This window comes from Eublepharis macularius, chromosome 8 (genome assembly GCF_028583425.1).
Source record: "Eublepharis macularius isolate TG4126 chromosome 8, MPM_Emac_v1.0, whole genome shotgun sequence".
Taxonomy (NCBI): domain Eukaryota; kingdom Metazoa; phylum Chordata; class Lepidosauria; order Squamata; family Eublepharidae; genus Eublepharis; species Eublepharis macularius.
In genome coordinates, this window is record NC_072797.1 from 91,984,776 (window position 1) to 92,011,969 (window position 27,194).

The window sequence follows — 27,194 nt, forward strand, 5'->3', positions numbered from 1 at the left end:
ACCCGCCTAAGATAGTTGCCTTCACTGCTAATCCAGTCCTTCCATTCTTACTCAAGCTTACATGAAGACAGTCGCAACAGAGAAGGCTACCACCTGGGCATCCATTATACCAAAGACTGATATCACAGCAGTGTTTCATGATAGCTGGAAGATGTGTTTCCACATTTAGTGTTTAGTGTAGTCTTAAACAGAGCTACACCCTGAATTCCACTGACATCAATGAGCTTACAAGCACTGTTTCACTGTACGTATCTCAAGGATCCTGGAACTGGTACGCTGTTGTGACCATGCCATTATCCTTGGGAAGTTGTCCAGCAGTTCTGTAGCAGCAGTCTCAGGTATCACAAAGGTCTATCATAAATTTGTTCATAAATCATCTGGAACTGGGGGAGGGGGGGGTGAGCAATATAGTGGCCAAGTTTGCAGATGCCACATAATTATTCAGAATGGTGAAAACCAAGACTGACTATGAAGTGCTCTAGGAGGATCTCCAGAAATTGGATGACTGGGCAACAATGTGGCAAATGAAGTTCAATGTCGTTAAGTGTAAGGTGATGCACACTGGAACAAATAATCCCAATTTTAAGTATATGCTAATGGTTCATAACTTGCTGAGACTGAGAGGGAATGACACCTTGCTGTTGCAGTGGATTGCTCAATGAGAATGTCAACTCAATGTGCAGCAGCAGTGAAAAGCCAAAGTCTATGGGGATTATTAGGAAAGGGATTGAAAATGGAATAGCCAATACTCTAATGCTCCTTGTTGGGGAATACTGTGCAGCCTTGTTTGGAATACTGTGTGCAGTTCTGGTCACCATATCACAAAAAGGTCATTGCAGAAATAGTACAGAAGAGCGCAACCAACATGATTAAGAGGTCAGAGCACCTTTCCTATGAGGAAAGGCTGATGAGCCTGGGACTTTTCAGTTTGGGAAAGAGATGACTGGTGAGTGTGTGTGGCATAATAGAGGTTTATAAAATTATGCACAAGGTAGAGAGAGTGGACAGAGAGAAGTCCAGCAAAACAGAAGGGAACAATGATCAAACTTACATTTAATTTTTATAAAACTCATTAATTAATAAATGGCCTAGGACACGTTTCTGGAACTGTTTTATTAAATATATAATACCACAAATCTATTTAATTCTTCAGCTGTTATTTTTTCCTACCCTAATCATGGCTGCTGTATTTTAATTAATAATTACAATTTTTCTTGACCAATAGTCTGTACAGTATTACCCATTTCCCTCCATATATTGTATATTAACTACTTATTTGGGAAATTCTATTGTATTATTAGTAACAAGTATCTAATCATGCAATTCTTATAATGGAATGATTTTTTTTTGCAAGGGTCAACAGTGATTTCTGCCAATCTCCCCTCCCACTGTAGAAACTTACTTTGCCCTTTATCTTTTCCCTAAGAATCCATTGATCCACACAGGAACAAAATTTCAGGGGGCTCAGTGGGCTACAGAAGGAGGGGGTGAGTGGGAAAGTTCTGCCCCATGAAATCCACAGGTGGTTGGATACATTTTATTATTAATAATTTCTAATTTAACCGTCACCTTTTCCAATAATGATAAATAATATGGCTTTACATGTCAATAACACTACTTTTATACAATGAAAGCATTTAATAACATTGATCTTTATTATTATCTTCATACCCTATCAAAAGCTGAAAAGCTAAGCAAGAGCAAATAATATAATCCCAAATAATATAATTTGTAAATGAAAAACACCTACACTGCTGTAAGACTGGAAGGTATCTGGAAGATGGGTTCCTTTAAGAAGCCCTGCATATGTCTCAATACAAATTGCTTAAAGGAACATACTCTGCCCTTTATTACAGGCTTATAAATTGTTCAGCCTAATAAACATTGTACATTATTCAGATGTATGAAATGTAGCAAAACTCCATAGGGCATGTTTTCTCATGGTATCATTCAAAGCATTTTCAAGATGTCTTATAATCATTAGGGGTGTACAGCAGGGAAATATTCAGCTTTCCCACTTTGAGTTCACCCGAAGCAGGAAAACGATCTGGAATAACCCAAAACCCGAAGTGGTTCAGGTTGTAGGAAATCGCTTTGGTATGCTTCGAAATGATTCGGGGCATACTGAACTGAGATTCCCACCTCCCCTGAGCCTCCCTTCCCCCAACCCCACTTACCTTCCAAAGGCTGGAGCAGGCCTTCTGCTGTCACCGCTGCGGCCAGCAGGGCAGTGGGGAAGGCTGCAGCCGGTGCCTCCATTGCCTTTGCTGCCACTTTGGCGTCTGCAGTGGTCAGCAGGGCGGTAGCGAATGCCGGCGCCTGTGCCACCACTTCAGCCTCTGCAGTGGCTGGCAGGGCAGCAGTGAATTGCTTTGGGAAGCTTTGATTCAGTATTTCCGAATCAGGGACATCATACTGGCCCTGATTCGGAAATACCGAAACTTGACAAATTGGGCCTGGTTCTGGGTTTTTTTCCAAACCGGGAACCCGAAGCGCACACCCCTAATAATCATCCTTAAAATGTACTATAAACACTGCAATTTTTTAAAAGTCATTATTGAACTAGAAATATTGAAGAAGGGACACTTAGGAAACTACACTTACCTTTTAAAACTGATTTAAAAGTTATCTCTTGCTTTTATCTCTAAATGGCACCCAAAGGGGGTTATCACATTTTCTCATCTCTTCCACCATATGCTCACTACAACTTTGTAAGGTAGGTTAGACTGAGAGATCACGATAGACTCAAGGTTATGTGGTGAGCTTCCCTGACAGCAGGGTTTCTAAACTACTTGTCCCAGACCTCAGTCCAATTTCTAACCACTACATAACACTGGCTTAAAGGACCCCGTACAGTGGTAACTATGTCCAAACCATGATTCTGAAACTCTTTTCACTACCAGATCAATTCCTTCACCACCATGTACCTTGCCCCACACTCAGAGAAGGATCTTGTTTACTTTGGTATTTTTATATAAGCTAAAATGAGGGAGCTTGGAAAAAATGTCCCGAGCAAAACATCTCTTCTTATTTTGTGAGGGTCAAGGAGAGGGGGGATAATGTAAAGTATGCAAATGTTTGTTGAACTATGAATTTTTTTAAAAATCCTTAGTTTTAGCCATCTCTACAAAATATAACTGAGGCAAGAGCTATGAAACAGAATGCAGACCACTGACTCTACCCCATCATTTTTCCTCACATAGTTTTGAGTTCTGGTTTTATAGTAACTTTTGTATCTTTGAACCAATTGAAAAAGAAACTCCTGAGCAATGGCAAATCTGAAACAGGGCCTTTTCAGCTGTGGCAACATAGATTGTGGAATGCCCTATCTCCTGATCTCTCTCCTGGTACTAGATCTGTTGACTTTCTAGTAGTAGGTGAAACCATATTTGTTTACTCAGGCTTTACGTTGGTTCCTCGTTAGTTAAGTAGTTATTTTGGTTTTTATTTTGTGGTTTAGTTATTTTGGTTTTTATTTTGTAGTCCCCCCCTCCCTTACTGATGTTTGCTCTTTTATAATTTTTTTTTATATATTTGGGTTGATACAGATTTATTGTATATGCTCCTCAGGCACTGTTAGTTTGCTTCTCTCATGCTTTTGAACGTCACCTGAAATGCTGCTCTGTAATATGAACTACTTTTGATGCTGTTATTAAGTTGTAAGTATGGGATTTTAAAAAAAACTTGTATAGTATTGTTTTTATATTGATTTAGGTTTAAGACACTCCAAAGCCTTAGGGCTCACAAAGAAACACACACACAAATACATAAACGTCATTGTTTGGTGGCTATCAAGCAAACATTTTGATTTTTTGTGGCTCACCCGCTCCACCAATATTTTTTCAATAAAAAGTGTTTTTTCCCCCTCACACTGAGGTCCTGCCGCATCACTTTCAACTTTTGATGTGTAATTCTGACCTATCTGGCAAAATCAAGTTTCCTTTGATAGGTGAAGAAGAAATGGATATTCTTCTACACTGAACATGCTTGTCATATATTAAGGAAGGACCCATCAAGTCTGATAGGTTGAGTACACCGAAATGTACTTTGCAGGACTGCAAAAACTGTTTGTGTGCTCTGAACACAAAGACACACTGCATCCTTCTTGTAGTTTGTATCCCTGCTCCTGTGATGTCTCCATATGCAGCACTTTACTTTTCCTGCAGGAGCAAATGGCTATCATTCTCTTATATGGAAAAGAGTAAAACGGCTTAACCAGGACAAATTAAGGTAAGAGTATAACCTTCCCCTTACCTCTGATGAACTCAGTTTGTTTGAAATCAGTTTTTTCTCCATCCCCACAACTCTTACTAACTATAGGCCATATTTTTGTTTCCAAACTGAGCCTGATATTTGTAAATCCCACTCTCAGTACTATTTCTTTCTTATATGACAGAAATTTTGGAATGTTTTCTAAAAATATGCATATTTAAAAGCCTAGAATGTCTTGAAATTACACCCCAATGGCCGTGAGATAGGCTGGGATATGCAGACCATAGAGTGGAAATAGTTGTAAGCCTGTGTGGATGAGTCAGGGCAACGGGATCTCCAAGCCCCTTAAGTTCTCTTAATTTACTGAGACAAAATGATTCAGCACAATAAGTGTTGAAAATAAGCATGTCAGATCCCGATCTGAAATTTCATTTAGGGCACCACCAGCACAAAATAGTTAACTGTACGGTGTCTTGAATTATAATGTAAACAAACTATAATAATATCAAAGTCCTTTCATCAGAGACATAAAAGCCAAGGGTCTTCTCCTTTTGTTGAGATTTATTCATAAAAACATTTTCAATCTACTGAGTTAATGGGTCTAAGACATGCTGCCCATTATCCCTGAATTCACATTAGTTCCAGTGAGTCTATCAAGCTCTGGATTAGAAAGCTCTGTCTGCCCATCCCAGCATGTATTTGATACAGGGTACTGAAATACACTTGTGATCAGCAATGTAACCCAGAGTAATATATCCCTTTCTTACCTTTCATTCCAAACTTTGAATGTCTTCCAAATTTGAGAATAATGAGCATAATGACTAAGCCAGTGCACACTAATGCGGCAGTCCCCACTACAACATAAACCTAAGAAAAAAAAACAAAGTACATTAAATGGGATATTGCAATTTAAAGATCAGAATAACTCAAAGAATATTGGAAATTTACAATTTATATCTGTAACACTCCAGCGCAAACAAGGACAAGGAAGCCCTTGCTGGGGGTAGCAGTAGTACATAGAGAATACAGAGAATTTAGCTACTTTCTCTTAATCTTTACCTTAATGAGGAAGAAGTGATATCTCTAATGGTATGTCTGTCATTAACAAAATACTACTAGTGGGTCTTTGTATAGAGAACTGTGATTCAACTCAAGAACCAGTTCTAGTATAACTATAAGAATATAGTATGCAGTATAATTATCTCACTAGTTAATTTACTAGAACCATTTGACTAATGTTGTGCTTTTTTTAAAGTAAAAGAAGCCAAAATCTTTCAAGCTGTAAATGAAAATTGCGCTGATGTAACTTGGGAGCCACAGTTAAGTAATGTCAGTGTAATAGTAACTATGTGAATAAAATTATGCAAATTACACTCGGTGTAAAATTCACCAGCTCTTTGAAAAAAACAATTACTCCACATTACACAAATCCTAGCTAAAAGCCCTGGAGTGCCATCAATGTGGTGTCATGTTACAAGCTAACATACCACAAACTCATCAGATCCCTAGTCAGGAAGTCTGCTGAGACTGCGAGCCAAGAAACCATGTATATACTTACAGTGATGCTATCTTCATTGTCTTTGTTGGAAACACCCGTAGAAGTAACTGAATTACTATTATTTGTAGTGTCCTCAAAGTCATTGGTCGTGGTCCCGTAATCCTCTAGAAGAAAGATTGTATTTTTTATTTACTTCCTTGAATGCAGCTTTGTCTACACTAAAAGCATTAAACACAGGAAATATATGTTTGCAATAACTTCAAAAAGCATTGTTAATCTGTATAGGATTTGTTTGCAAGGAACCAGATAACCTTATTTGCTCTTCAACCAATGTTCAATGATTTTAAAAGTTGCATTTTTTTAAAGAAGAAAATTGATATATGCTGTAATACTAAAAACACTAAAAGAGAAGCTTCTATTGTGTATTTATATAGTGCCATCCTCTTTTGCATTGCTCTAAATGTAGATTTTCATGATTAGTAGTTTTGCTTTACGTTGTTTTAAAGAGAAACATGGGGAACATTAGCAAATAGAGTTTTACTTTTAAGACTTAATTTCAGCTGTGAATAATATTGTAAGAGGTTAAGAAAAGGTTTGATGGGAGTTTGGCTGATGTGAAGAAAAAAGAGGTGGCACTTCATAGATACTCTGAGGGGGCACTCTAGCTATAAAAGTAAGGAAAGGGTAATGATTGCTTTACTGTCAGCTAAGGGATGCATTTCCCAGTGAAAAATACAGATCTTTAAAATCTCAGATTTGTGATTGTCATGTTTTAAGAATCTTGCAAAATTTCACTTCTATGGGTTTTTTTGTGTGTGAAAACATAATAAAAGAAACAAAATGTTTTGGAAATGTTGCCTAACTGAAAATATTCAAAAGTGCAGAGGAAATTGCCTTCTGGTCAACACGTCATGCTTCTGAGGAGAAAGTTTAAATTTAATAGCCTATATCAAACAAATGAAGATGTTTCTTATGTGAGCATGGTGATTTCCACAGTCCTGCTGCAGCCCACTGAGACCCTTGAAATTTTGTTTCTGGCTGTCAACAGAATCTCAGGAATAGCATAAAAGGCAAAGAGGGAAGTGGAAATCGCCAGCACTTCAGAAGTAAACATAAGTGCTGCTCTTAAGTCTTCTGAATGTAAGTAATCAAAAATATATAAAAGTACTTTTTAATGTGAGTTGAAGTACATGAGCATATTGCACCTTCCAGGAGTTTCACTCTTTCATAAAGAACAAATACTGATACTCATAATGGAGTACACAGAGCACACAAAGATATTTTAGTATGGTATCATTTCACAACAAATCTGTTAGTCATATTTTAGTTCAAACATTTATTTTGTATAAAGTACAATGTTTGAACTCTTCATGGCAGTAGAATATCCTGTTCTGGGTGCTCAGAGAACAGTTTTTAAGTATTCATTTATTTCAGTCCTCCAAGTGCCTTCATTTTAGATATATCTGTAGTCAATAATATATGTTTCTCTATGTGTCACATACAATGCTTGTTCAGTGTATTACTTTTAGAACTGCCACAGTTCTGGGGCCTATGAAGCCAAAACTATAGGCAAACGCCATCTTGAATCACACCAGGGAATGATGAAAGGAATTAAGTGCAATAAAATGCCATCTCATGATCTGATCACCAGGCCCCATGACAAACTGTCATATCTCTTCATCAAAAACTTGTCTTGAGACTCCATAAGTTCTCCCTACACTCAAACTAAAAAGAACCTGGCATTGCACTCCACTCTGAGAATATCCAGAATATTTCGTATCAGACCAGAAAAAGCCAGCAAGTCAACCACTGTGACTCTAGAAAACACACTTCAGGATCAGGCAACCAATGAATCTCTCTCCCTCTCCCTCCCTTTTCTTCTCTCCCCCAATCTGCTTCCCCCAAATCCTTACCCCAGCGATACCACTTATTTTCCATCACACAAAGCTCTCCTATGGAGACCCCTCTCTCCCCACCAGCAATCTTCCTCTTTCTTCCCTTTGCTTTTCACCAGTCTCTGGGCATAATACTGCCTATCTCTTTTCTTCCTAGTATCATTTTTGACTACCCAATCTGTCCCTTCCAAAGCTCCAAATGCCCCATTCTGCATCCCCTTTGTCTCTTTTCTTTTTTCACTCTGAGTATGATTCTCTCCAGTCTGTCTGGTCAGCCTGATTCCTTTTAGCACGCTTGCTAAAGAACCTTCTTCCTATAGTACCTTAGGGGACACTATAAATACATTCATGTGGGGAGAGGTTTCCCTTGAGACTAGTTGTGGGACTAGTTCAAGAAAGTGTGTACACACACACCGAACACCATTTTGGATTGGGAAAACAGCATGAGGAAGAACTTTCTCCTCCTCCCCACCACAGTCTTGAGCTGAGCTGAACTGCGGGGCTGCAGAAATGAATTTTTATGGGGAATCTACAGTTGGTGCCTGACTTCAAGCCCGCATGGTGGGCATATGTAATGTCTAGTCTGGCTCTGAATGAACCAGAATGCCTGCCAAGACACATAAGCTAAAAGAGGAGCACATGAAAACAATACATTATCTCAGCCAGCAGAACAGGCTTGCTGCGGAGACATTTTCCTTAAGCGTGAGAATCCTGTTGCACAGGCTTTAAGATGGCCTGACCAAAATGTCAAGGCCTGGAGTTTGTGCCACTCTCACTCTGTAGCATGGTTAGGGTTGCCCCTACTCTTCCAACAGGAAGGGGGACGTGGCACTTACCTGTAGGACATCCTTGCATGTGTGCTCTCAGCGTGGCGTGATGACATCACTTCTGGAAGTGACGTTCTTGTGCAGGCTCTGCATCAGGCTGATTTCAGCCCCAAACAAGCTGATTCTTTAAGAACTGGCCCGTTGCAAAGCCTGGGAGCATTCCCAGGGCTTGTGCAATAACATCACTCCTGGGAGTGACATCGTTGCACCATGCCAGGAACATGCCTGGGAGGCACCATTCCTGTGCCTTTCCCCCCACCAGCCAGGGGGCAGGGGGCAGAGGCTGGGAGCAGGGGATCCTCTGACCCTGAGACCAGCAACTCTAAGCATAGCAGTTAAGTGGCTGGGCTTTGAATGTGTACTCTAGTAGTCTGACTCCCATAATTGCCATGTGCTCAGTAGGTGGCATTAAATAAGCCACTCCTTTTAGCCTCAGTTCCTCAGATGTATTGTAACAGGGACAGTAAGAACTCTAACTTTCTGAATTACAGAGTAAAGGCAGGCACTGCACTTCATACTCAAATGTTGCCCAGTTGCATGATGTTTGAGGGATAAAGGCTCCATCTCCTACCTCTGTTAGTGTAAGATAGCATGCAGGGTGTACATAAAACAAAGTTTTATTGGTACTTTAAAGGTATTATTGCAATGTGATGCTGAAGAATCAAGAAAAACATTGATACATTAGCAATGACTGGAGTCTCTTCTACTTTCATTAGCATTAAAGACCATGCAATTTGAGAGTGCAATAGAATAATCTGATTATATGGGTTTAAAACCAATGCCTAACACTAGAAATAAATATCAAACAGGGTGTTCAGTGCAAACATAAAAGCATAGAAGATTAACACTGTACCATAAGTTCATATTTTTCCTTTGTAATGAGCGTACCTACACAATTTTCTGTGCTTCATAGAATTTATTTTTATGCTTTGTAGAGAAAATGCTGTAATGAGCTCTAAACTTAGGAACAGAGCAAGCAAAAAATTAAATTATAAAATGATAAAGAAGATAGAAATCAATCTTTTCTCTTATTAATTTTAATTCAATCAAACTGATTATATAGAACTACTTTTATAATCCACTCCTACCAATTAATTAACCACATGATAAATCCAAAGACTGCAATTTATTTACAATTAGTAATCTCATACTTCCTGAAACATACAGAACTGCTTAGACCGCTCTGAAATAGACTGAATATGAGGTAGAAGTCCTAGAGTAGTTACCAGAGTAAGCCCTTTCAGGTAGTTATGTGCAATTGGCAGTTTTCTAATGCTATTAACTTTGACAACCCAGAGAAGGAAAAAGGGAAGGGAAGAAGCTGCTCCTATATTTTCATACCATGGATGCCATGGTACTACTTATTTTATTTTACTTCATTTTTACTCTGCCTTTTCTCCCAATGGGGACTCAAAGCACTTAGATAATTCTCCTCATCTCCATTTTATCCTCACAACAACCCTGTGAGGTAGATTAGTCTATGAGCCCAAGGTCACCCAGCAATATTCCATGTAAGAGCAGGGAACTGAACCTAGTCATCACCTTACACTGGCTCTATTTTTGTGATACCACAAAAATATAACATCTGTATATATCTCTGAACATGTATCACAGAAAATCTTTTTGTTAAAAACATATAAATAGCTAAACAAACTATTTGCCACATTCAATCATTTCAATAAATGATTTACAATTAGATAGCCAACATATTTTCACTTCTGTGATACTGAATAAATTCACCTTAAGGCCTACAATGCATTATGAATCCTGTCATCTCTACATGTTCAGCAAACTAGATTTTTCTGCTTTTATCTAAAATCTGATGCTTCTGTAGTCTTTTGTTAAACGGATTCATCCTAACAATGTAACCACTGGGATTTCAGTGTTTGATGATTGCAAAAGTAAGCTAGCAAATGGAAAAAAATAATTATCTGAAACTTCTCTGAAGAGATCCATAAGAAGGCAAGAGATGTAACACTAGCTGGGTTAAAGGAGGGAGAAAGAATCATTCTGCAATCTGCAGCTGTCGCTTTACCAAGCACAGGCTATGAAATTTCATGTTTCCTCCCCACCCTTCCTCTTGGATCTGTCACATGCAAGTTTTCTTTGTTCCTTCACCAAAGTTAATCATTTTTAAACAGAGAGATTTAAAAGATTTAAAAATTTAAATCACTGGTATAAAACATTTATTATTTATATTTTTCCTAAATAAATGGACATTGGAGTTTGTCACCTTGATACTCACTGTGGTATAGTAGTTAGAATGCTGGACTAGATGAAGGAAGGGAGAATCAAATCCCTGCAGCCCTGAAACCTGCCCCCTATATTTTTATTCATCTTTCAACTAATTTGATAATTCTAATATAGATGTAATAACTTGGAATAAAGTCAAATTTATACATAATTGATATTGGCTTATAAATATTAATATTTAGGCAACTTCACTCAAGTTAAGTGTGTACTGATCAGTATGGAACCAAATCTTGAATATAATAATAACTGTGCTTATACTCAAACATTATGGAAACACAGTTTAAGAAAGATTTTTGTATTCCAGCAAAGACAGTACTTCTATTATTTTTAGCAAGAAGGGAAAGATTGGAAGGAAAGTATTTGCCAGCTGAAAAACCTTTTTCAAGTGTTTGCTGTTCTTTTACAAAGAAGGTAAGAAGGCCAGAAGGGAAGGGAAGATCAGAAGGATCATCTTTGCCAGCTGTAACATCTTTCCAAGTGTTTGCTTTTCCCTTCCTGTTGCAGGTATAAAGTTTGGGTAAGGTCAAGTATGAGTTCTTGGCCCTTTGGCTCTTAGCTCATGGCTCACAGCCTGTGCCTTTGCACAGTCAGCCACTGAATCCAGCCCAAGACAAAGGGTCAAACTACACAAGGGGTTAGGCTCCTTGGATAAACTATTTATCTATTTATTTATTTGCTTTCCCCGCAAGTGGGCTCAGAGTAGATAAACAGCATAAAAATACATATAATAAAAACGTACAATAAAAGCTAGTGAAAAAACAGTTTGTGCTATTTGGCCCTTAGTTTGCTGTGTTGTTTGTTTTTGTTTATTGTGTCCCTGGTCCGAGGCTCAGCCCCTGGACTCACCGGGAAAAAAAGACGGGAGGCAACCAGGAGACAGCAGCATGGCGGACCAAGGCAGTGTCCCGGCCACAGGTCCAGAGAGCTCAAGGGAGGCAGCGCAGCCCCAGCCAGCAGGGAGTGAAGGGGAAACGAAGCCGGCTGGAGCAGCCAACCAGGCACACGTGGATTTGCATGTAGTTGTACTTCATTCTGCCTATTTGAACACTAAAAGCGCTGGAGAAAAAAAGCTAGAAAAGCTCCGCAGGCTGGGGCGGAGAGAAGGGAGAGGGAAAGCAGAGTGCTTCCGAGTGCCTCTTCCTCTAGCAGAGGCTCAAGGCAACTTTCCAAGACAAACTTGGCAGAAGTGGCCTCCTGCCACCTCCGCAGCTGCTGTAGGGCTTGGGAGGGCAAGGTGGTCCCACAGAGGTAATGGCAAGGCCTGGTCAAGAGGCGCAGCCTGGGAGACCACTTGCCACCAGTAGGGGGCCCGCCAAATCTATTTTCTAGAGCCCATTGTATTTGTTCACACAATGGGCTCTGTTGCTAGTATTGTTATAATTTCAACCAACCGTTTAATTTATAATAATGGGCATAATTTTAAGGTTAGAATTGGTAGGAGTGTGCACCCCTCCCCCCAAAAATCAGTAAATCTGATTTTTTTTTTTACCCAATCTGAGAAAAAAAATCAAAATTCTCTGAATTCTGAATTGATTCTCTAATTCAGTTTGGCTATTTCTGAAAAATTCAGTAAAATTCAGCCATTGTTTCCTCAGGGGAAATCATTCTGGGGACTATCTGGTGGGCTGGGTGGGTCATTTTTCAACCAAACTTCATCAAATTTGGCAGGATCCTACTCTGTCTGTCCTCCAGAATTTTACTGAATTTTTAATGAAAATTCAGTAAAAATTTGGAATATTCAGATTTCACTGTATCAGCCAAAATTCGGTATTTTAATCTGAATTCTGAGCTAAACTGCATACTCCTAGTAATTGGTGAGCTCTGGAGGAATTAAACTTTGTTCCTGAGACAGTTTGCCATTTAACAACAAACTATGATTTATATTTTGATACAGAAGTCATTTACTCTGAGCACGCAAGCAGGAAAGCTGCATGCATGCACAAGACCCAGTTTCAGGGATGTTTAAAACTTCACTAGTCTTGCGTTTGCCAGGTGAACATACCTTTTTTAAATGCCATGATCAGATGCAAGTCAAGACCCAGATTTCTTTGCCTTGGCACCATACAAATCAAGAAGTTGCCAAACAAGTTTTGTGACTGCCCTGTTGATTCTCACTTCAGAAGCTCTCCGCTGCACCCCTCCTGAGATACTACAATGTTTCCCAGGGCTGGAGATTGGAATTCAATTCTCAAACAATGAGGGACACAGCTGATCAGGGATATTGTCCTCTCTTTTCTGCAGAGTGCCAGTGAAATTTGGGGTCGGGCAGAAGGGTGAATCTTAGCTAGTTAGGGCACCAGTTGAAGGGCAGTTTCTGATCCCTCCCTCAACTTCTTCATGTGTTCCTTGCCAGGCTGGGACACAACAAGAAGCTTCCTGTTTGTGCTGAACAGGCAGCCAAGCAAAACAGTCAATAAACTGGCTCCCTGATCATAAAGGGTAATCAGAATGTGAACTAGTAGGAGCGCAAGCACCCACTGATGTTTATGTAATATCAAACAATGGTTTGTGCATTATATCTGAAACATACCTAAGAACTTGAAAATAAAAAACTTCCACAACACTCCTGTAATAAAGTGTTTGTTTTTTCTAGCCAGAAGCTACAGGAACAGTGACACATTCTCCTGATAAACTCCCAACTATGTCATGACACGACACCACTGATCTCTGAGCAACACCTGAGCACAGCATATTCCCACCATCAACGGAGAGTAGTATTTTATAGGGTTTATGGGATGGGAAAAGCTGGATGAGCATATTTTAAGCGAGCGTACTCTTAGATACTAATTTATCATAAAAACAAATACAACAGCACTTTCTGTGAAAGAATAATTGCATGCTGAAATATCTTTCACTTAAATACATGAGACTTAAAATTGTATTAAACACTGATTGGATTATGACTTTAATGAACATATGCAATGTTGTTAAAATAGAATGAAACTTAAGCATAATTGAGCATAAAAGTCCATCTTTCATTTGTCTCATTCATTTAAGCAGTCGTAACGTTTGTATATATATAAAATGGAAAATAAAAATATACCAGGTCCCATATAACCGATATGGTCATAGAATGGACTACCTAAACAGCAAAAAGAAAAAAAGAGGTTATAGTTATAGCACAGAAAGTGGTATTTTGCAGTTAAGTATCATGAGCCTTTAAACAAGTGATGTTATATTGAATTAAGTCCTAAGTTTGATGTAATTTATATTTACTATACTTTACTTCTTACTGATTTTACAACCTAGGTCATAAACAGCAAACCCTCATCCCATGGGAGGAGAACCTAAAAGTTAGTTGTCATGTAATTTAACAACAGCTGCCCAAAATTTCACCACACACAGTCGTTTAATAATTTATATTTAATGGACTTCTTAATAGTTTCCAGAGATATATAAAATTCTTGTATTTCTTTCCATTCAGACTCTGACCAACGAAGTCTACCCTATTCCAAGTAAGTACATCATGCTTTACTGTTGAATTCATCTTTGTGGAAAATAAGAATAATAACAACACAGCATACATCTTGTGTCTTTGGAATATCCAAAAATTAATAATCAATATTCATAACATCCAGAATTCATTCTTCAGCTTGACTAAACAAATTCATACCAATGAGTTTTTTTATTATAATAACCTGCACCTCAACTTTTTGTAAGAAAAAAAAAGCTCTAGGACTCTCAGAGAAAAAGATAATCTGAATAGCACCAATCCATTTAACTTCACGTCATATTCTTTTAACTAGCCCACATGTAGTGCCAATCAGAGCAGGGCCCAGGAGGGCTATTTGACTTGGGCCTCAAGCTCAAAAGATGCCTCAGATTTAAATGTTTGTTAATTTTTTGCCATTTGATAAGTTTCACAGTTTATGACTCAGTCATTTTTTTTTTGGTGCCTTGTTTTATTTTTGTATGTGTGTTTGTGGGTTTTTATTGTAGCTGAAGGCCTCAAAAGCTCAAAGTGGCTTGGGCATTTCTGGGCTTTTGAGAGTGTCTGCCCACGAGCTGAATTTTCAAAGAAAGCAAAAGAGCCTAGGCATACAAAACCAAGAAACAGTCAATGTGCAATGGTTGTTTTTATAAATCAATGGAAACTACTATTCCTCTAATGCAATCCGAAAATATTAAGATAATTTAAAAAGACTGGCCCTGCCTCCATACATTTAAATGAGAAAAATCCACAAAGTTTTAAATATGCCTGCACCTTTCTCAATTAAGATAAGGTACATATGTAGTATCCTGCTTCATTGCCTCCTTACTACTTTACCAGCAAAATGCCTTTTATTATGGGTTGCATACAAGGCCCATATATTTTCAGGCACCTGTTAGGAAGACTTCTGTGAGCTTGCTTGTGGTGCCTACCTGTAAAGTCTGTCACATCTGTGCCTGGGAACCAGAAGTCCACCAAGTTCTGCTCTGTGGAGGAAGACCTCTGTGAGCTTGCTTGTGAGATGCTGTGGTGCCTACCTGTAAGATCTGTCCCACCTGGCCTTGGAAAGGGGCTTGACCCCACAAACTTTTTCAAAAACCATCAGTTCAAGATTCCCTCTGTGCCTACCTGGAAGACCCCTTTGAGCTTGCTTAAGAGGTTCCATGGTGCTTTCCTGCACCATCTTTGAAAGTGTTGTGGACCTGCAACTTTTTAGAAAGTGACAGCCAAAGACAGTTGCTGAACTATGTAACTTTGTAAGTCGTGGAATATATACCTTTAGGGAGAGTGAAACTCCATCAAGGGCAGAGAATACCTACCCCCCCTTTGCCTCATCTCCATTTCCTCAAAAACCTGCATGAAAGAGTTTGCTGCCATCTGTTGGCTTACATCTCTTTCTCAGATCCCTTCTGTGTCATGAACTCAACAAGAGCGATCAATACCAAAGTACTCTCCCATCTGACCTAGTGCCCAATTCCTTTAGCTAAATACTTCTAATCAGGCTCTCTGACTTGATAGTATGTGGCACTGAATTGTGTCAAATAGACAAAGTACTGTCACTGGCTATTTAATGTACATATATTTGTAACATTAAGTAAGCTGCCTCCTCTAAAGGGTAACCTGAAACAAGTGAAATTTTGCTTTGTTCTCCCAATCCATTATCACAGCAGAATGACTGCTAGCAAATGACGCATTATGTGGTCCTAGACAGAATTCTAGTGCACACTATTAGCTCTACTGCTTTTAAGATGAACTCATGTATTATTAATCTTAGGGATCTCGTATGATGATGATTCCTTATTATATTTAATAACTGATAGATACATTCATGTTACAGCTTTTGTTTAATTTTGTTTCTGTCCTGAAAGTATATAACTAAATGTGATCACAGAATCAGATGGAAGCTCTTCATTAGTCTTGAGTCTAAAGACTTGCTGACAACTGTACACCATATATGTAAAAAAAAATTGCAAGACACTTTAGATTTTGTCACATGATATCTAGTTACCCCAAGGCCAGTTCAGTCCCACTGCATTCCACACTAGCACAAACAAACTTCTATTTGCCCTCCTCTGGGTATCAGGCAATTGACCTCAGTTGCTCCAAGACACAAACAAGCTTTATTCTGACTTTTAAAGGCTTGGCCTTCACTGAATAAGCTAAGCCATGTCTTCCCGAAGCCCAGAACCTTGTTAGGTGTTTGAACCATCAGAAATGAAGCACTGTCTATGTAGAGTGTGGTTTGTCCAAAAAATGTTGTCCAGCCCATTACATTTCCTTGCCAGCAACACTTTAAGCCCATTTGTACTAAAGTTAAGGATATTTCATTGGGAAAAGGTTATGTGAGATAATGAGAGGATGTTGCTTAGCAGCCAAAAATATTGCTTCATCTAGAATGGATTACTAGGACAAATGTATGAAGTTATCTTCTGGCATTCTAACATGTAGGAGGTCCAATTCTTTCCCACAGGCTGCAGCACCTGCTTACTACTGTCCCTAGGACAGATCAAACATTTTTTTGCAAACATTTTTCTTGCTATATCCTCTCTAAATTTGTAACATAATTTCCCCTTCCTACTTATAATTTTTTCCAAAAGATAACAGCCTTCTTCGGGGACTCTCTGCTGAACTAGCTGTCTAGTTTTCTTCAGCAAAGCAAGTACCCGTTTAGGTCAATTTGCTAGGTATGATTATGCTTGTTCATATCATCAGCAGACTTGTTGTACCACTTGGCAAGTCATGAGGAATGAAGGAAAAGTATAATCCAACCATGAAGACCTAGGATGAGTTACTGACATGTTGAGATCTAGAGGATGCCCTGCCAGCACTATAATATATAGCAAAATTAGAGTTGCCAACTCTGATTTGAGAACTTCCTGGAGTTTTGGAGGCAGTACTTGAGAAGGATGGAGTTTGGGAAGGGGCAGGGAGCTCAGCAGGGATGTGATGCCAAAGAGTTCCCCCCCAAAACTGATATTTCCTCCAGAGAAACTCGCCTCAGTAGTCTGAAGATCAGTTATTAATCTGGGCGAACTCCTGGCCCCACCTCGAAGTTGGCAAACTTAAAAAGTATAATAATGTGTATGTTGTCTTGCTCATCACAGAAGCAAAAAAACTCCAAACCTACACATTAGAGTTTCTTATGGTTTTCAATTTTGTTATGTTTTTTAGTTAAAGAAAATGATGAAGCAATTGGCCAACAAGATATTGCTGCTTTTAAAAAAATAAAATAACAAATAGATCAAATAAAATGAGCTCTTATAAGTTGAAAATATCTGAGTATAGGACAGCTAAAACAAAAATACTACAATATACTGAGGCATTTTTGCTAAAGTCATGGGATCTATTTATTAGAAATATAGCACACAGTTCATCCTCCCACTGTATAGCTCCATACTTAAAGAAGGCCATAGAGAAGGAATGAATGGCACTTTCACTGCAGCCTTTTCTGTCGTAAATAATGAGAGAAGCACGGAGGGAGGCTGGCTGGCTGGCTGGCTGGCTGGCTGGCTGGCAAGCACCTGCTGCATGGGGACCCCTCCCCCACCCCTCTCCTCTCCAGAGCCCTAGGTAGCAAGTTAAGAAAAGAATTAGATAACAGTATGTTCAAGTGCAGGACAATACTTTGTATCATCTGCATCCCAGAAATAATGACCTGCAGGTGGCATTTATGGAATCAGTATCTGTTACTTCATACTCACGGGGGGGGGGGGACTGGCAGCCCACCCCCACCCACCCCAAAAAACTTTCCATTAATTTTGGAGTAAAAGTGAAGCAAGGAAATGCTATACGAAACAGTTATGGTCACACCCTCAAGTTGGCCATCAAGTCATAGCCAACTTACAGCAACCCTGTTGGGTTTTCAAGGCAAGAGACAATGAGGTAGACTGACATTGCCTGCCTCTGCATAGTAAACTTTAGACTCCCTTGGTAGTCTCCCACCCAAGTAGTAACCAGAGAGGACCCTGCTTAGCTTCTGAGATCTAATGTGATCAGGCTATCCAGATCAAGGCATGGCTTTCCATAGACAGTATTAAATCTTTAACTTTTCAATGCCATATGAAGTACCTTTATTATGATTTTGGTCATTTGATAGCAGTAATGGATGTCCAATCACTGGCTTAATGACATTGGCCAAAACCAACCTATCATCTTCTACCCTGAGAAAACGCCTTTATTAAATTTGCATGTCCTTGTTTTTTAGTATTTAAAAGATCATACTTTATACCCTAAACACCCCTTAACCGAGTTCCACTAAAAAGCTGAATGCCACCCACCAAATGATCTTAAATTGAGTAGCATCATTAAACAAACTGAAAGGGCACAGAAACAGTAGACAATTAATGCTTCAATGATTTTATAGTAAAATTATACTTACTACCTCCAGGATCTTCCATAAAATGAGCAGAAATGCTTGCTTCATCTTTTCCATATTGATTCTGTGCCACCAAGGTATAATCTCCATTGTTCACATGAGTAGGGTTATCCAACTGAAGGCAGCCATGGTATTCAGTCTGATTGATAACATGTATTTTAGTCCAGATATAGTCCGATTCATTCAGTTTTACTCCATCGTGCAACCATGTTAGAGTAGGTTGTGGGTTCCCTCGAACACTGAATGGAATACACCAGTGGTGGTCTGGATATGGCAATTCAAGAAATGTGATATTTGGTGCAACTATATTGAAACAGTAAAAGTAACATTAGTATCCTGTGAATTTTTCTCTATGCATATTAATCAGTATGTTTTAAATAATTTAAGATTAAGAAACTGATATAAACTTGTCTTATATTTCATACGTCTAATTAATAAAAGATTTCTCAAAAACAAAAAGATATTTCATGCTATGGCTTATTCTTTCTTTTTCACTATTCCCTGACATTAACTTGCTTATATCCTTTGATTACCAAGTGCTTCCTTCCTATCATCTTCATGACTATGTTTATTCTATCTAAACTATTAATACATCTGGCATTTACTTAATTTCTCTTTTGAATCTACTGAATGTTATTTCTAACGTTCTAATTGTTCAAAACAGAACACAAAATAATCACAAAAAAACTTAACTTGAAGAATATTCTTTCTTAAACTTTATTTATGCACGAACCCTGAAATATATTGTCTGTAGAACACTTTTCTCTTGCTCTTACAGAAAAAGAAACCTAATTGTCCACCATAAACTAGGAAACTGAACTAGATTAGAAAGCTAAAGTTTCAGTGAAAGCCACTTACGTAGCGATGGCACTAATTTCAAATATCTTGCTAAGTAACCTCACATACACCTTGAACTCAGGAAACCTTTTAAAAATTTCCAGGGAAGGTTTTTTGTTGGTAAGTCAGTACAGAGATAGCTTTAACTATTATATGCTACACAGAGCAGAACCACAAGTGACAAAAGGCACAGATTGGACACTTGTCAGCGTCCCTCAAGTTTTGATGGGAAATGTAGGCAGCTTGGAGGAATGTTGGACAAGTGACAGTTGAAAAGTCCATTGGACAGCAGTCAGAGAGTGAAGCTGTGAGACCAGGATGCCTACATTTCCCATCAAAACTTGAGGGAAGCTGACAAGTGTCCAATCTGTGCCTTTTGTCACTTGTGGTTCTGCTCTAAGAAAGGGGGGCGGGGAGGACTTATCCTCTGTTCAGTCCACGCAAATATGCACTATATAAATAATGTGTCACTTTGGGGAAGGGTCATTAATAAGTATTAAATCAGTGCTCCCCACTGATACCATTTAGCTATCATTATTAGCTAAAACTGTACACAAGACTATTTACGTACAGAACACTGTGAGATCAACAGAAATTTGGTCTTCGCCCACATTATTTTCTGCTACACAAGAAATCAGCGCTCCACTGTCATTGGATGAGACATTCTTTATGGTAAGAGAAGCTGGGTTCTTATTTGTATCAATCTAGAACAAGAATAGCAAGGAAAAAAAGGGTTAGAATGGAGTTCTTATCGACTCCCACAGAATGAGCATTTGCTTGTTGAGAATGCTAAGAAATGTATTAAAATGTATTTAATTTATACAATCTTCTCAGTCCTTCTGGGGTCACAAGGAAGCTGGCAGTCATCTAAAAAGGGGATGGGGGTGGAGAATTATAATTAAAAGACCAAGGTTTCAATCTAGCAGAAGTGTTCTTAGAAGCAGCCAACATAGCTGATCATTGTTTTTCTTCCCCTTCCCCAAGTAGCTTGCCATTTGTCCCAAACTCTCTGAGGACTGGGAGAACATCACAAGCAAAATGAGCCACAGGATGGGCTCCTGCATCTGCTGGGGCAATCAGGTAAAACCACCTCTTGTATCCCTCCTCTGCTGATATAAGCCACAAGCAGAAGAAAGGGAAAGAGTGGATTTTCCTAGTTCCCCATCATTGCTGCAGTTCACCATCATGAGCTTCATTTTGCATGCAAGACACTCCTCAGAGAAGAGCTGTGGGTAGGGTTGCCAGCCCGAGGGAACTCGCAGGTGCTTATCGGGGGGGGGGGGGGGGGCTTGCCAGCAACATCACTTTCAGCATGACCTGGAAGTGACATTATCACATAACAAACAATGTGAGAGCATCTCCTGTTGTGATTATATCACTTCTGTGTTGCACAGGAAGTGACATGAGGGCATCAACAATGGCCACTCATCTATTCCCCCAGGGAACAATGGGTGTTCATTTTTCTCCCTCTGCACAACTGAGCAGCAGTGGGGAGAACCAGTGGGGGGCAAGACATCTCCAGCTGAAGCAGGAGCCCAGACTTGCCTAGTTTTGGAGCAAAGTTCAGGCTTCTTGGGAAGGGTAAAGTATGGAAAGATCTGCTCTACCAACTCCTCCTGTGAACTCTTCCACTGTAAAGAATATCTAAATCTAAACCTACCAGCCTGGAATGGAATTCTATCAGTAGGCTGACACTGCAAAGAAGGCTTTTCCCTTTGTGATTGCCCACTTTACTTCTGAAGGTGGGGGCACACTGAGAAGGGCATGTCTGGAGAATGTTAATTATTGGACGGGAACTCGGGAGAAGGTAATCCGTTAAGTTTAGAGTTTTAAAGGCAATAACCAACATTACTGAACTGAGTTCAGGGGTAACCAGGAAACCAGTGAAGATCCTTTCACAATTGTTATGATGGTGCCTCTAGAGGAAACCCTTGATAGTAATTTGGCAGGTTTTTTACCTCTTGAAGCTTCTAAGCCTTTTTCAAATGTTGTCCCCATGTAAAGAACATTATAATAATCCAATATATTATCAGAACACAGATAACTGTGACCAAATCATGCCTTCTGAGGAAAAGCTGCAGCTGATGCACCAGCCTAATCTGAGCAAAGGCACTATGTGCCACTGAGGACATTTATCTGTAACTCAGGATCTAAATGCATTCTTTAGAGGGAGTGTGACCTCAATACAGAAAAACTGTCTCTTTATCTGTCCACCAATTTTATCATCAAGAATGGCACCTTGGTCTTGTTTTGACTATTTGAATGTATTAGTTCTCATCCATCCCATTATCATCTCCAAGCACAAATCCACAACATTGCATGCCTCACCTGACTCATACGAAAAGGAGAAATTGAGCTGAGTGTCTCACACATACTAACTACATCATACTCCCAATCCACAGGTGACTGCTCCCAAGGGCTTCATTTAGATGTTAAATAGGATGGAGGAAAGGATGAAACTCCTCGAGGTATCATGCCACAAATTCTAGTGTTGATCAGTCATCCACAGCAGTACCTTTCAGTAATGATCTGAGAGACGGGAGCAGAACTCACTGGAGTACAGTACCCCAACTTAGTCAGACAAACTAGAAAGATACCAACGGTTGATGGGTAGTATCACGGTCCACTGAAAGGGGCAGGAGAATCGACAGGGTTTACCCCACTGCAAAGGCTGTCCATCAGAATAGCCAAGGCAATCTCTATACCAAAACTAGGCCTAAAGCCAGTTGAAATGAGTCCACAGAATTGGTCTCATCCAGGTAAGCTTGTAGCACATTGCTCAAGAAGGAGACATTTGTCACACAGTGGTAGTTATTTAAATCAACTAGGTCTAAAGAAGGTTTCTTCAGGAAGGTCCTTACAACCATCACTTTCAAGGTAGTAGAAATGTTTCCCACCCTCAAAGAAGTCAAAGACAGAGACAAGACTGGCATACCCATCAAGCTCACCATTAAAAGCCAAGAGAGGCAAATGTCAAGAATTAATGAAGTACACCTCCAAGCATATTGTCTATGTCCTTCGGCCACAATAGTGTGAACTCATCCAAGCAAGTGCAACTGTGACTGTGTAGAGAACTCATTCCGACACAGAGTTGCAGAAACAGTTACATCCAGTTTATGACAGATAGGAGTGATTTTATCAGTAAACTGTGAACTTGCCAAAGTGAACTACAGAACTATCTGTGATAGAATTCCCAGAGGAAGGATGACTCAGATCCATCACAACGTGCAAGAGCTTTGTGTATATGAAACGTGGTGAAGAATTAAGTACGATTTACTACCATCTCAGAAACAGAATAGGAATGAAAATGTGCTGTAGCCAGTGTTTATGTTCATCATAAAATTTCTTCCGCTTGCACTCCACTTGTTCTCAGCTCCCCAGTAAACCAGCAAATCAAATGTACTGTACAGTCTGGGAGCAAACATCTCAGAGCAACCATGTCAACTGACAAAATCATCTGTGTATTCCAAATATTGACCAGGGATAGGAGCACTTGCCATGTTAGTGGGAAACTCCAAAGTGCTCTTAGAAATCTATTAGGACTCATCAAACATCAGGGGCAGATGTTCTTCATAGGCTTCTCACCTACACAGGCATTACAAGATACAAGAGCCTGAACCTCATCAGGTGACAGTTAATCCATGAAAAGGATTGAAAAACTCTTCATTGCACCATCTGACCTTAAATCAGAACAGAAAACCAGATCCAGTGTATGACATGTCACATGGGCAGGTGACCAGATGTATTGATACTGCTCCATTGCTCCCATGAAACCCTGAGCTATACCTATTAAGGAGTTGCTGGCATTGATGTTGAAATACCTGAGCATTAACAGCCTCAAAGACCACACTATCATGCCTAAAACCAGCTCAAGGTGCTTAGGCAAGACGATTGCTGGACCAAAGTGAAGAAGAGTACACCAACAACACCTCAGCTATTAAAAAGCCACCTAACACCAAGTACATACACTCAAAATTGAGGTTCTGTTGGTGGGGGTGACAGTATTCCAAGAGAACATTGTGACTTCACCTCACTTATGACCAAGACTTGGCTGCTGCTGCTGCACTGAGAATCCCAGAGGGACCAAGTGAGACAGATCTACCCTCCCCTGGTCACCTATGCAGGTCTCAGTAATGCATGCCAAGCCAATCCTGTCACGATAAACACAACAGATGCATTAGAACCCAGATGCAGTAGAACCCAGTGCAGGGCCACCTGAGGGATAACTTGATAAGCCTCTTGGAAGCAAGCACAGGTAATCTTTCCCAGATCCTATTCAGTCTTGCCTCCAAAGCTCCCTACCTAATAGGTGGCTGGCTATTTCAACTTAAATGTACAGAATTATTTTATTTAATATTAATAAAGTGCCTGTCAGTTTGAAGAGTGATATTTTCGTCTCTGGCTATGTATTCTCTTTTTCACTAGACAGACTTGCTTTCTGGGAAGCAGGCCAGGAACAAAGAGAAATGGAGATCTATTTGCAGACCAACTATGACCTTCCTTTTATTGGAGGCAATCAATCACTGTATACTCTGTGCGCAAAGATATATTACCATTCTCAAGCCATGGATACGCTGGACTTCTGGTATGTGTTCCCATACTATCTGATAGGAGAACGTACAACCATGGAATTTAAGAGGGACCAAAATATTTTAGTTTGAATTCTTATAGGCCCTAAAGAACTTTAAAATTTGGCCTATAGAATTGTAAAGTATAGGAGCTCAAAGACAGGGCAATAATTTCATAGTTTACACTTCTTTTCAGAAATTGACAGCTAATTATAGAATATTGGAAATGGTTCTTGAATACAAGATTCAAAACAATAAAAGCAAACATTCTTTAAAATCCATATTCCCTTAAATGCTTCCCTTCTCTTTACAATTAAAAAAAAATCCCAACTCTTTATGTCATCTTTTTTCTTTGTTAGTAAACTTATATTAGTAAACTTCCATGGGGAGAACTGCCATCTTCTGCAAAGGAACTGTTTTTAAGAGTCACCTCTATAGAATATTAAACTATACCTTATTTATTATTATCATCTCTTTGTCTCATTTCTGTGAAAACTTTGGGGCTGAAAAATTAAAATAATGATATACATCATTCTTTGAAGAATGGAGCTGGGAAACACATGAGCTGATGGATGTGGGGGTGCAAAAGCTTTTAGTATTTATTTACTTCATTTTTACGTTACTTTTAAATCTGTTTAAGGCACATCCCTTCATGCCTACTTCGGCCTCCAAGTGCCTCAACAAGATGGCATGGTCCACTGTACCAAAGGGGGCGCGTAAATCTAATAGTAGCAACAAAGAGGCATGGTGTCTGTCTACATTCAGTTGAAGGATATCAACTAAAGCTAGTAGGGCTATCTCCGTCCCATATCCCAGCCTGAAGTGAGACTGAAAAAGGTCTAGAGCAGATGAGCTATCCATGAAGATTTGGAATTGGTCTGGTATTGCTCTCTTAATCACTTCACTGAGAATGGGCAGATTAGAGCCTATCATGCCTTTCTCCCCAACAGGAACCCCAAGTGGTTTACATCGTTGTTCTCCATTTTATTCCCACAAAAACCCTGTGAGGCAATCTAGACTGAGTGTGACTAGCCCTAGGACACCCAGCAAGCTTCTATGGCAGAGTGGGGATTCAAACCTGGGTCTCCCAGATCTTAATCCAACACTCTAACCAGTACAGCAAGCTGGTCCCAATGGTACTTGCACCTAGCTTGTTACTGGCACTAAGAGTTTATTAAATAGAAGTCATGAACCCCACTGCATTTCTACTGGAGACCTCTTAAACCAATAGCTGAAATGACAGCCATTAAAAGCCTGCTAACAGTTTTATGAATGTTCTTTCTAGTGAACAAAAGTTTATGAATGTTATCAATTTTATACAAAAATACAGAGAAGTGTACAAAAGGAAAGAATCGTGAAGAAAAGAGCTAGAATTATTTGAATAATTATTTGAAAAGTGCATTTCCTGCCAGCAGGAACAGAGATGATCATACCTGGCAGGAAGGAATGGGAAGCCTTAAGCCCGTGAAATCGGCAAGTGGGTCTAAGTTGTGGGGGATGCCTCTTGTCTCATTGGGGCTTTATTTCTTTGCTGGCATCATACTAAGCTGTTAATCTAGGAGACATTCACAGTGGGAAGATCAAGGGTCTCTGATCCATTTGCAGAGTTTATAACGAAAGAGCCATACATGGGCCGCATCTTCCCATTCATAGCTAAATCAAGCTACAGGAAAATACACTTGGCAATTCAGATTTAATTCTACATTATCACGATGTAAGAAAGACATCATATAAGATGCAGGCACATAACTGGATCACTATTCTCCACCAATGGTATATAATCAAGGCAATCCTTAAGTAAAAGTAACATCTGGGCTCAAAGCAGAAATAAAAACAACGAGAAAAGTAATTTTTATGCCTCTAAGAAAAGTTACACTGGCTTTGCAGATTCCCATAGTTTAAGATAAAATTCTTACCTCATGTTTTGAAATAAGGTTATTGAAAATCCAAGATATAACTGGTGATGGAGTTCCTGTAGCATCGCAATACAATGTGACACTTCTTCCTTCAACAACAGTGAAGTTGTGTGTGCTCAGCCTGACTGAAGGCTTACCTTTGAAATAAGCAAGAGATACATATATGTGCTCTCTCTGTAACAAATATCATAGACTAGCATATTCTGCATCTCAGTCCCGTTATCCCAAAGTTATGCAGACAGTTTTGACCCACTAAAAACAAGCTCCATCCGTACTGTGACAATTTTCTCTGTTATTCTGTTGTGGCTGCAAATTGCATCTGCATTCACAGCAGCAATAGAATATCCCTATGGTAGTTTTTCCTGCATTTTCCTAGCCACCTTAAAAAGAATCAGTGATCATATCACTATAACAAGCTTTAATGATATGTAACTTAATTTTTTTTTATAAAAGCCCCCCAAAGCCACATAGGCTGGGGTGAAAAACCCTGCACTGAGGGGGGGGGGAGTGTACAAAAATGAACAACTTCCCATCCACAGAGTGTGCAAAGGTGCTTTGACTACTATAGCTTCAGAGTGTGGAACAGCAGTTGTGAGCAGGACTGGGGTGAAGAAAACCCTACCACCTATGCTCCTCCACTGAGAGCCAAACTAAAAGTGACATCTTACACAGGTTGGACACTAGTCGGCTTCCCTCAAGTTTTGATGGGAAATGTAGGCATCCTGGTCTTGCAGCTGTAATGGAGAGCCAAGCTGTAAAACCAGGGCGCCTACATTTCCCATCAAAACTTGAGGGAAGCCGACTAGTGTCCAACCTGTGTAAGACGTCACTTGTGGTTTGGCTCATAGCCTCACTTGCCCAGTACTTCCTTTCTCTTAACCACACTGAGGCATAGCTGTGAGACACTTGGATTTTTCTATATGATTATGTTTCACTATTGTACCATAATTAAGACACAGACTACTAAACATAATAGTTACAACAAAATGTTTTCCGAAACACTATATTTTCACTATTTTTAACAGTTTCACTAATTACCATCTGTGATTACACACCACAATGATTTATTTTTCAGTGAAATGATGATCATTCATCTGAGGTTACAACAATGCTAATAGCCCTTGATTTATCCCTGACAATATTAATCTAGCCCATAACCTCGGAGAATGGAGATCATTTAGAAAGCTGTTCTGAATCATAAGCACCAGCTGCAGAAGATGAACAGAAGCAAGTTCTTAAGTGGCTGTTCAGAAAAAGGAAAAGTGAGACTGATGTGTTTCCCATGTTTAATTCTCTTTCTGAAGTTATCTCTGTCAGAGTAGAGGCAGACTGGGCTTATACATAACAGGTTTTATGCATGTAAGTTCCTATGCAAATCTGAAC

At 39.4% G+C, this 27,194-nt stretch overlaps 1 protein-coding gene across 1 annotated transcript in view; it reads right to left on the reverse strand.

Annotated features, from left to right (window-relative positions):
* NTRK2 (neurotrophic receptor tyrosine kinase 2) overlaps nt 1-27,194 on the reverse strand; it is a 236,432-nt gene that overhangs the window by 151,234 nt on the left and 58,004 nt on the right. The window contains exons 6-12 of the mRNA XM_054987587.1: nt 25,812-25,948; nt 19,899-20,031; nt 18,497-18,793; nt 15,048-15,101; nt 13,729-13,767; nt 5,771-5,874; nt 4,980-5,079 (exon numbers count right to left, since the gene is read on the reverse strand). Of these exons, the coding sequence (XP_054843562.1) occupies nt 4,980-5,079; nt 5,771-5,874; nt 13,729-13,767; nt 15,048-15,101; nt 18,497-18,793; nt 19,899-20,031; nt 25,812-25,948 (864 nt within the window). The remainder of the gene's footprint in view (nt 1-4,979; nt 5,080-5,770; nt 5,875-13,728; nt 13,768-15,047; nt 15,102-18,496; nt 18,794-19,898; nt 20,032-25,811; nt 25,949-27,194) is intronic.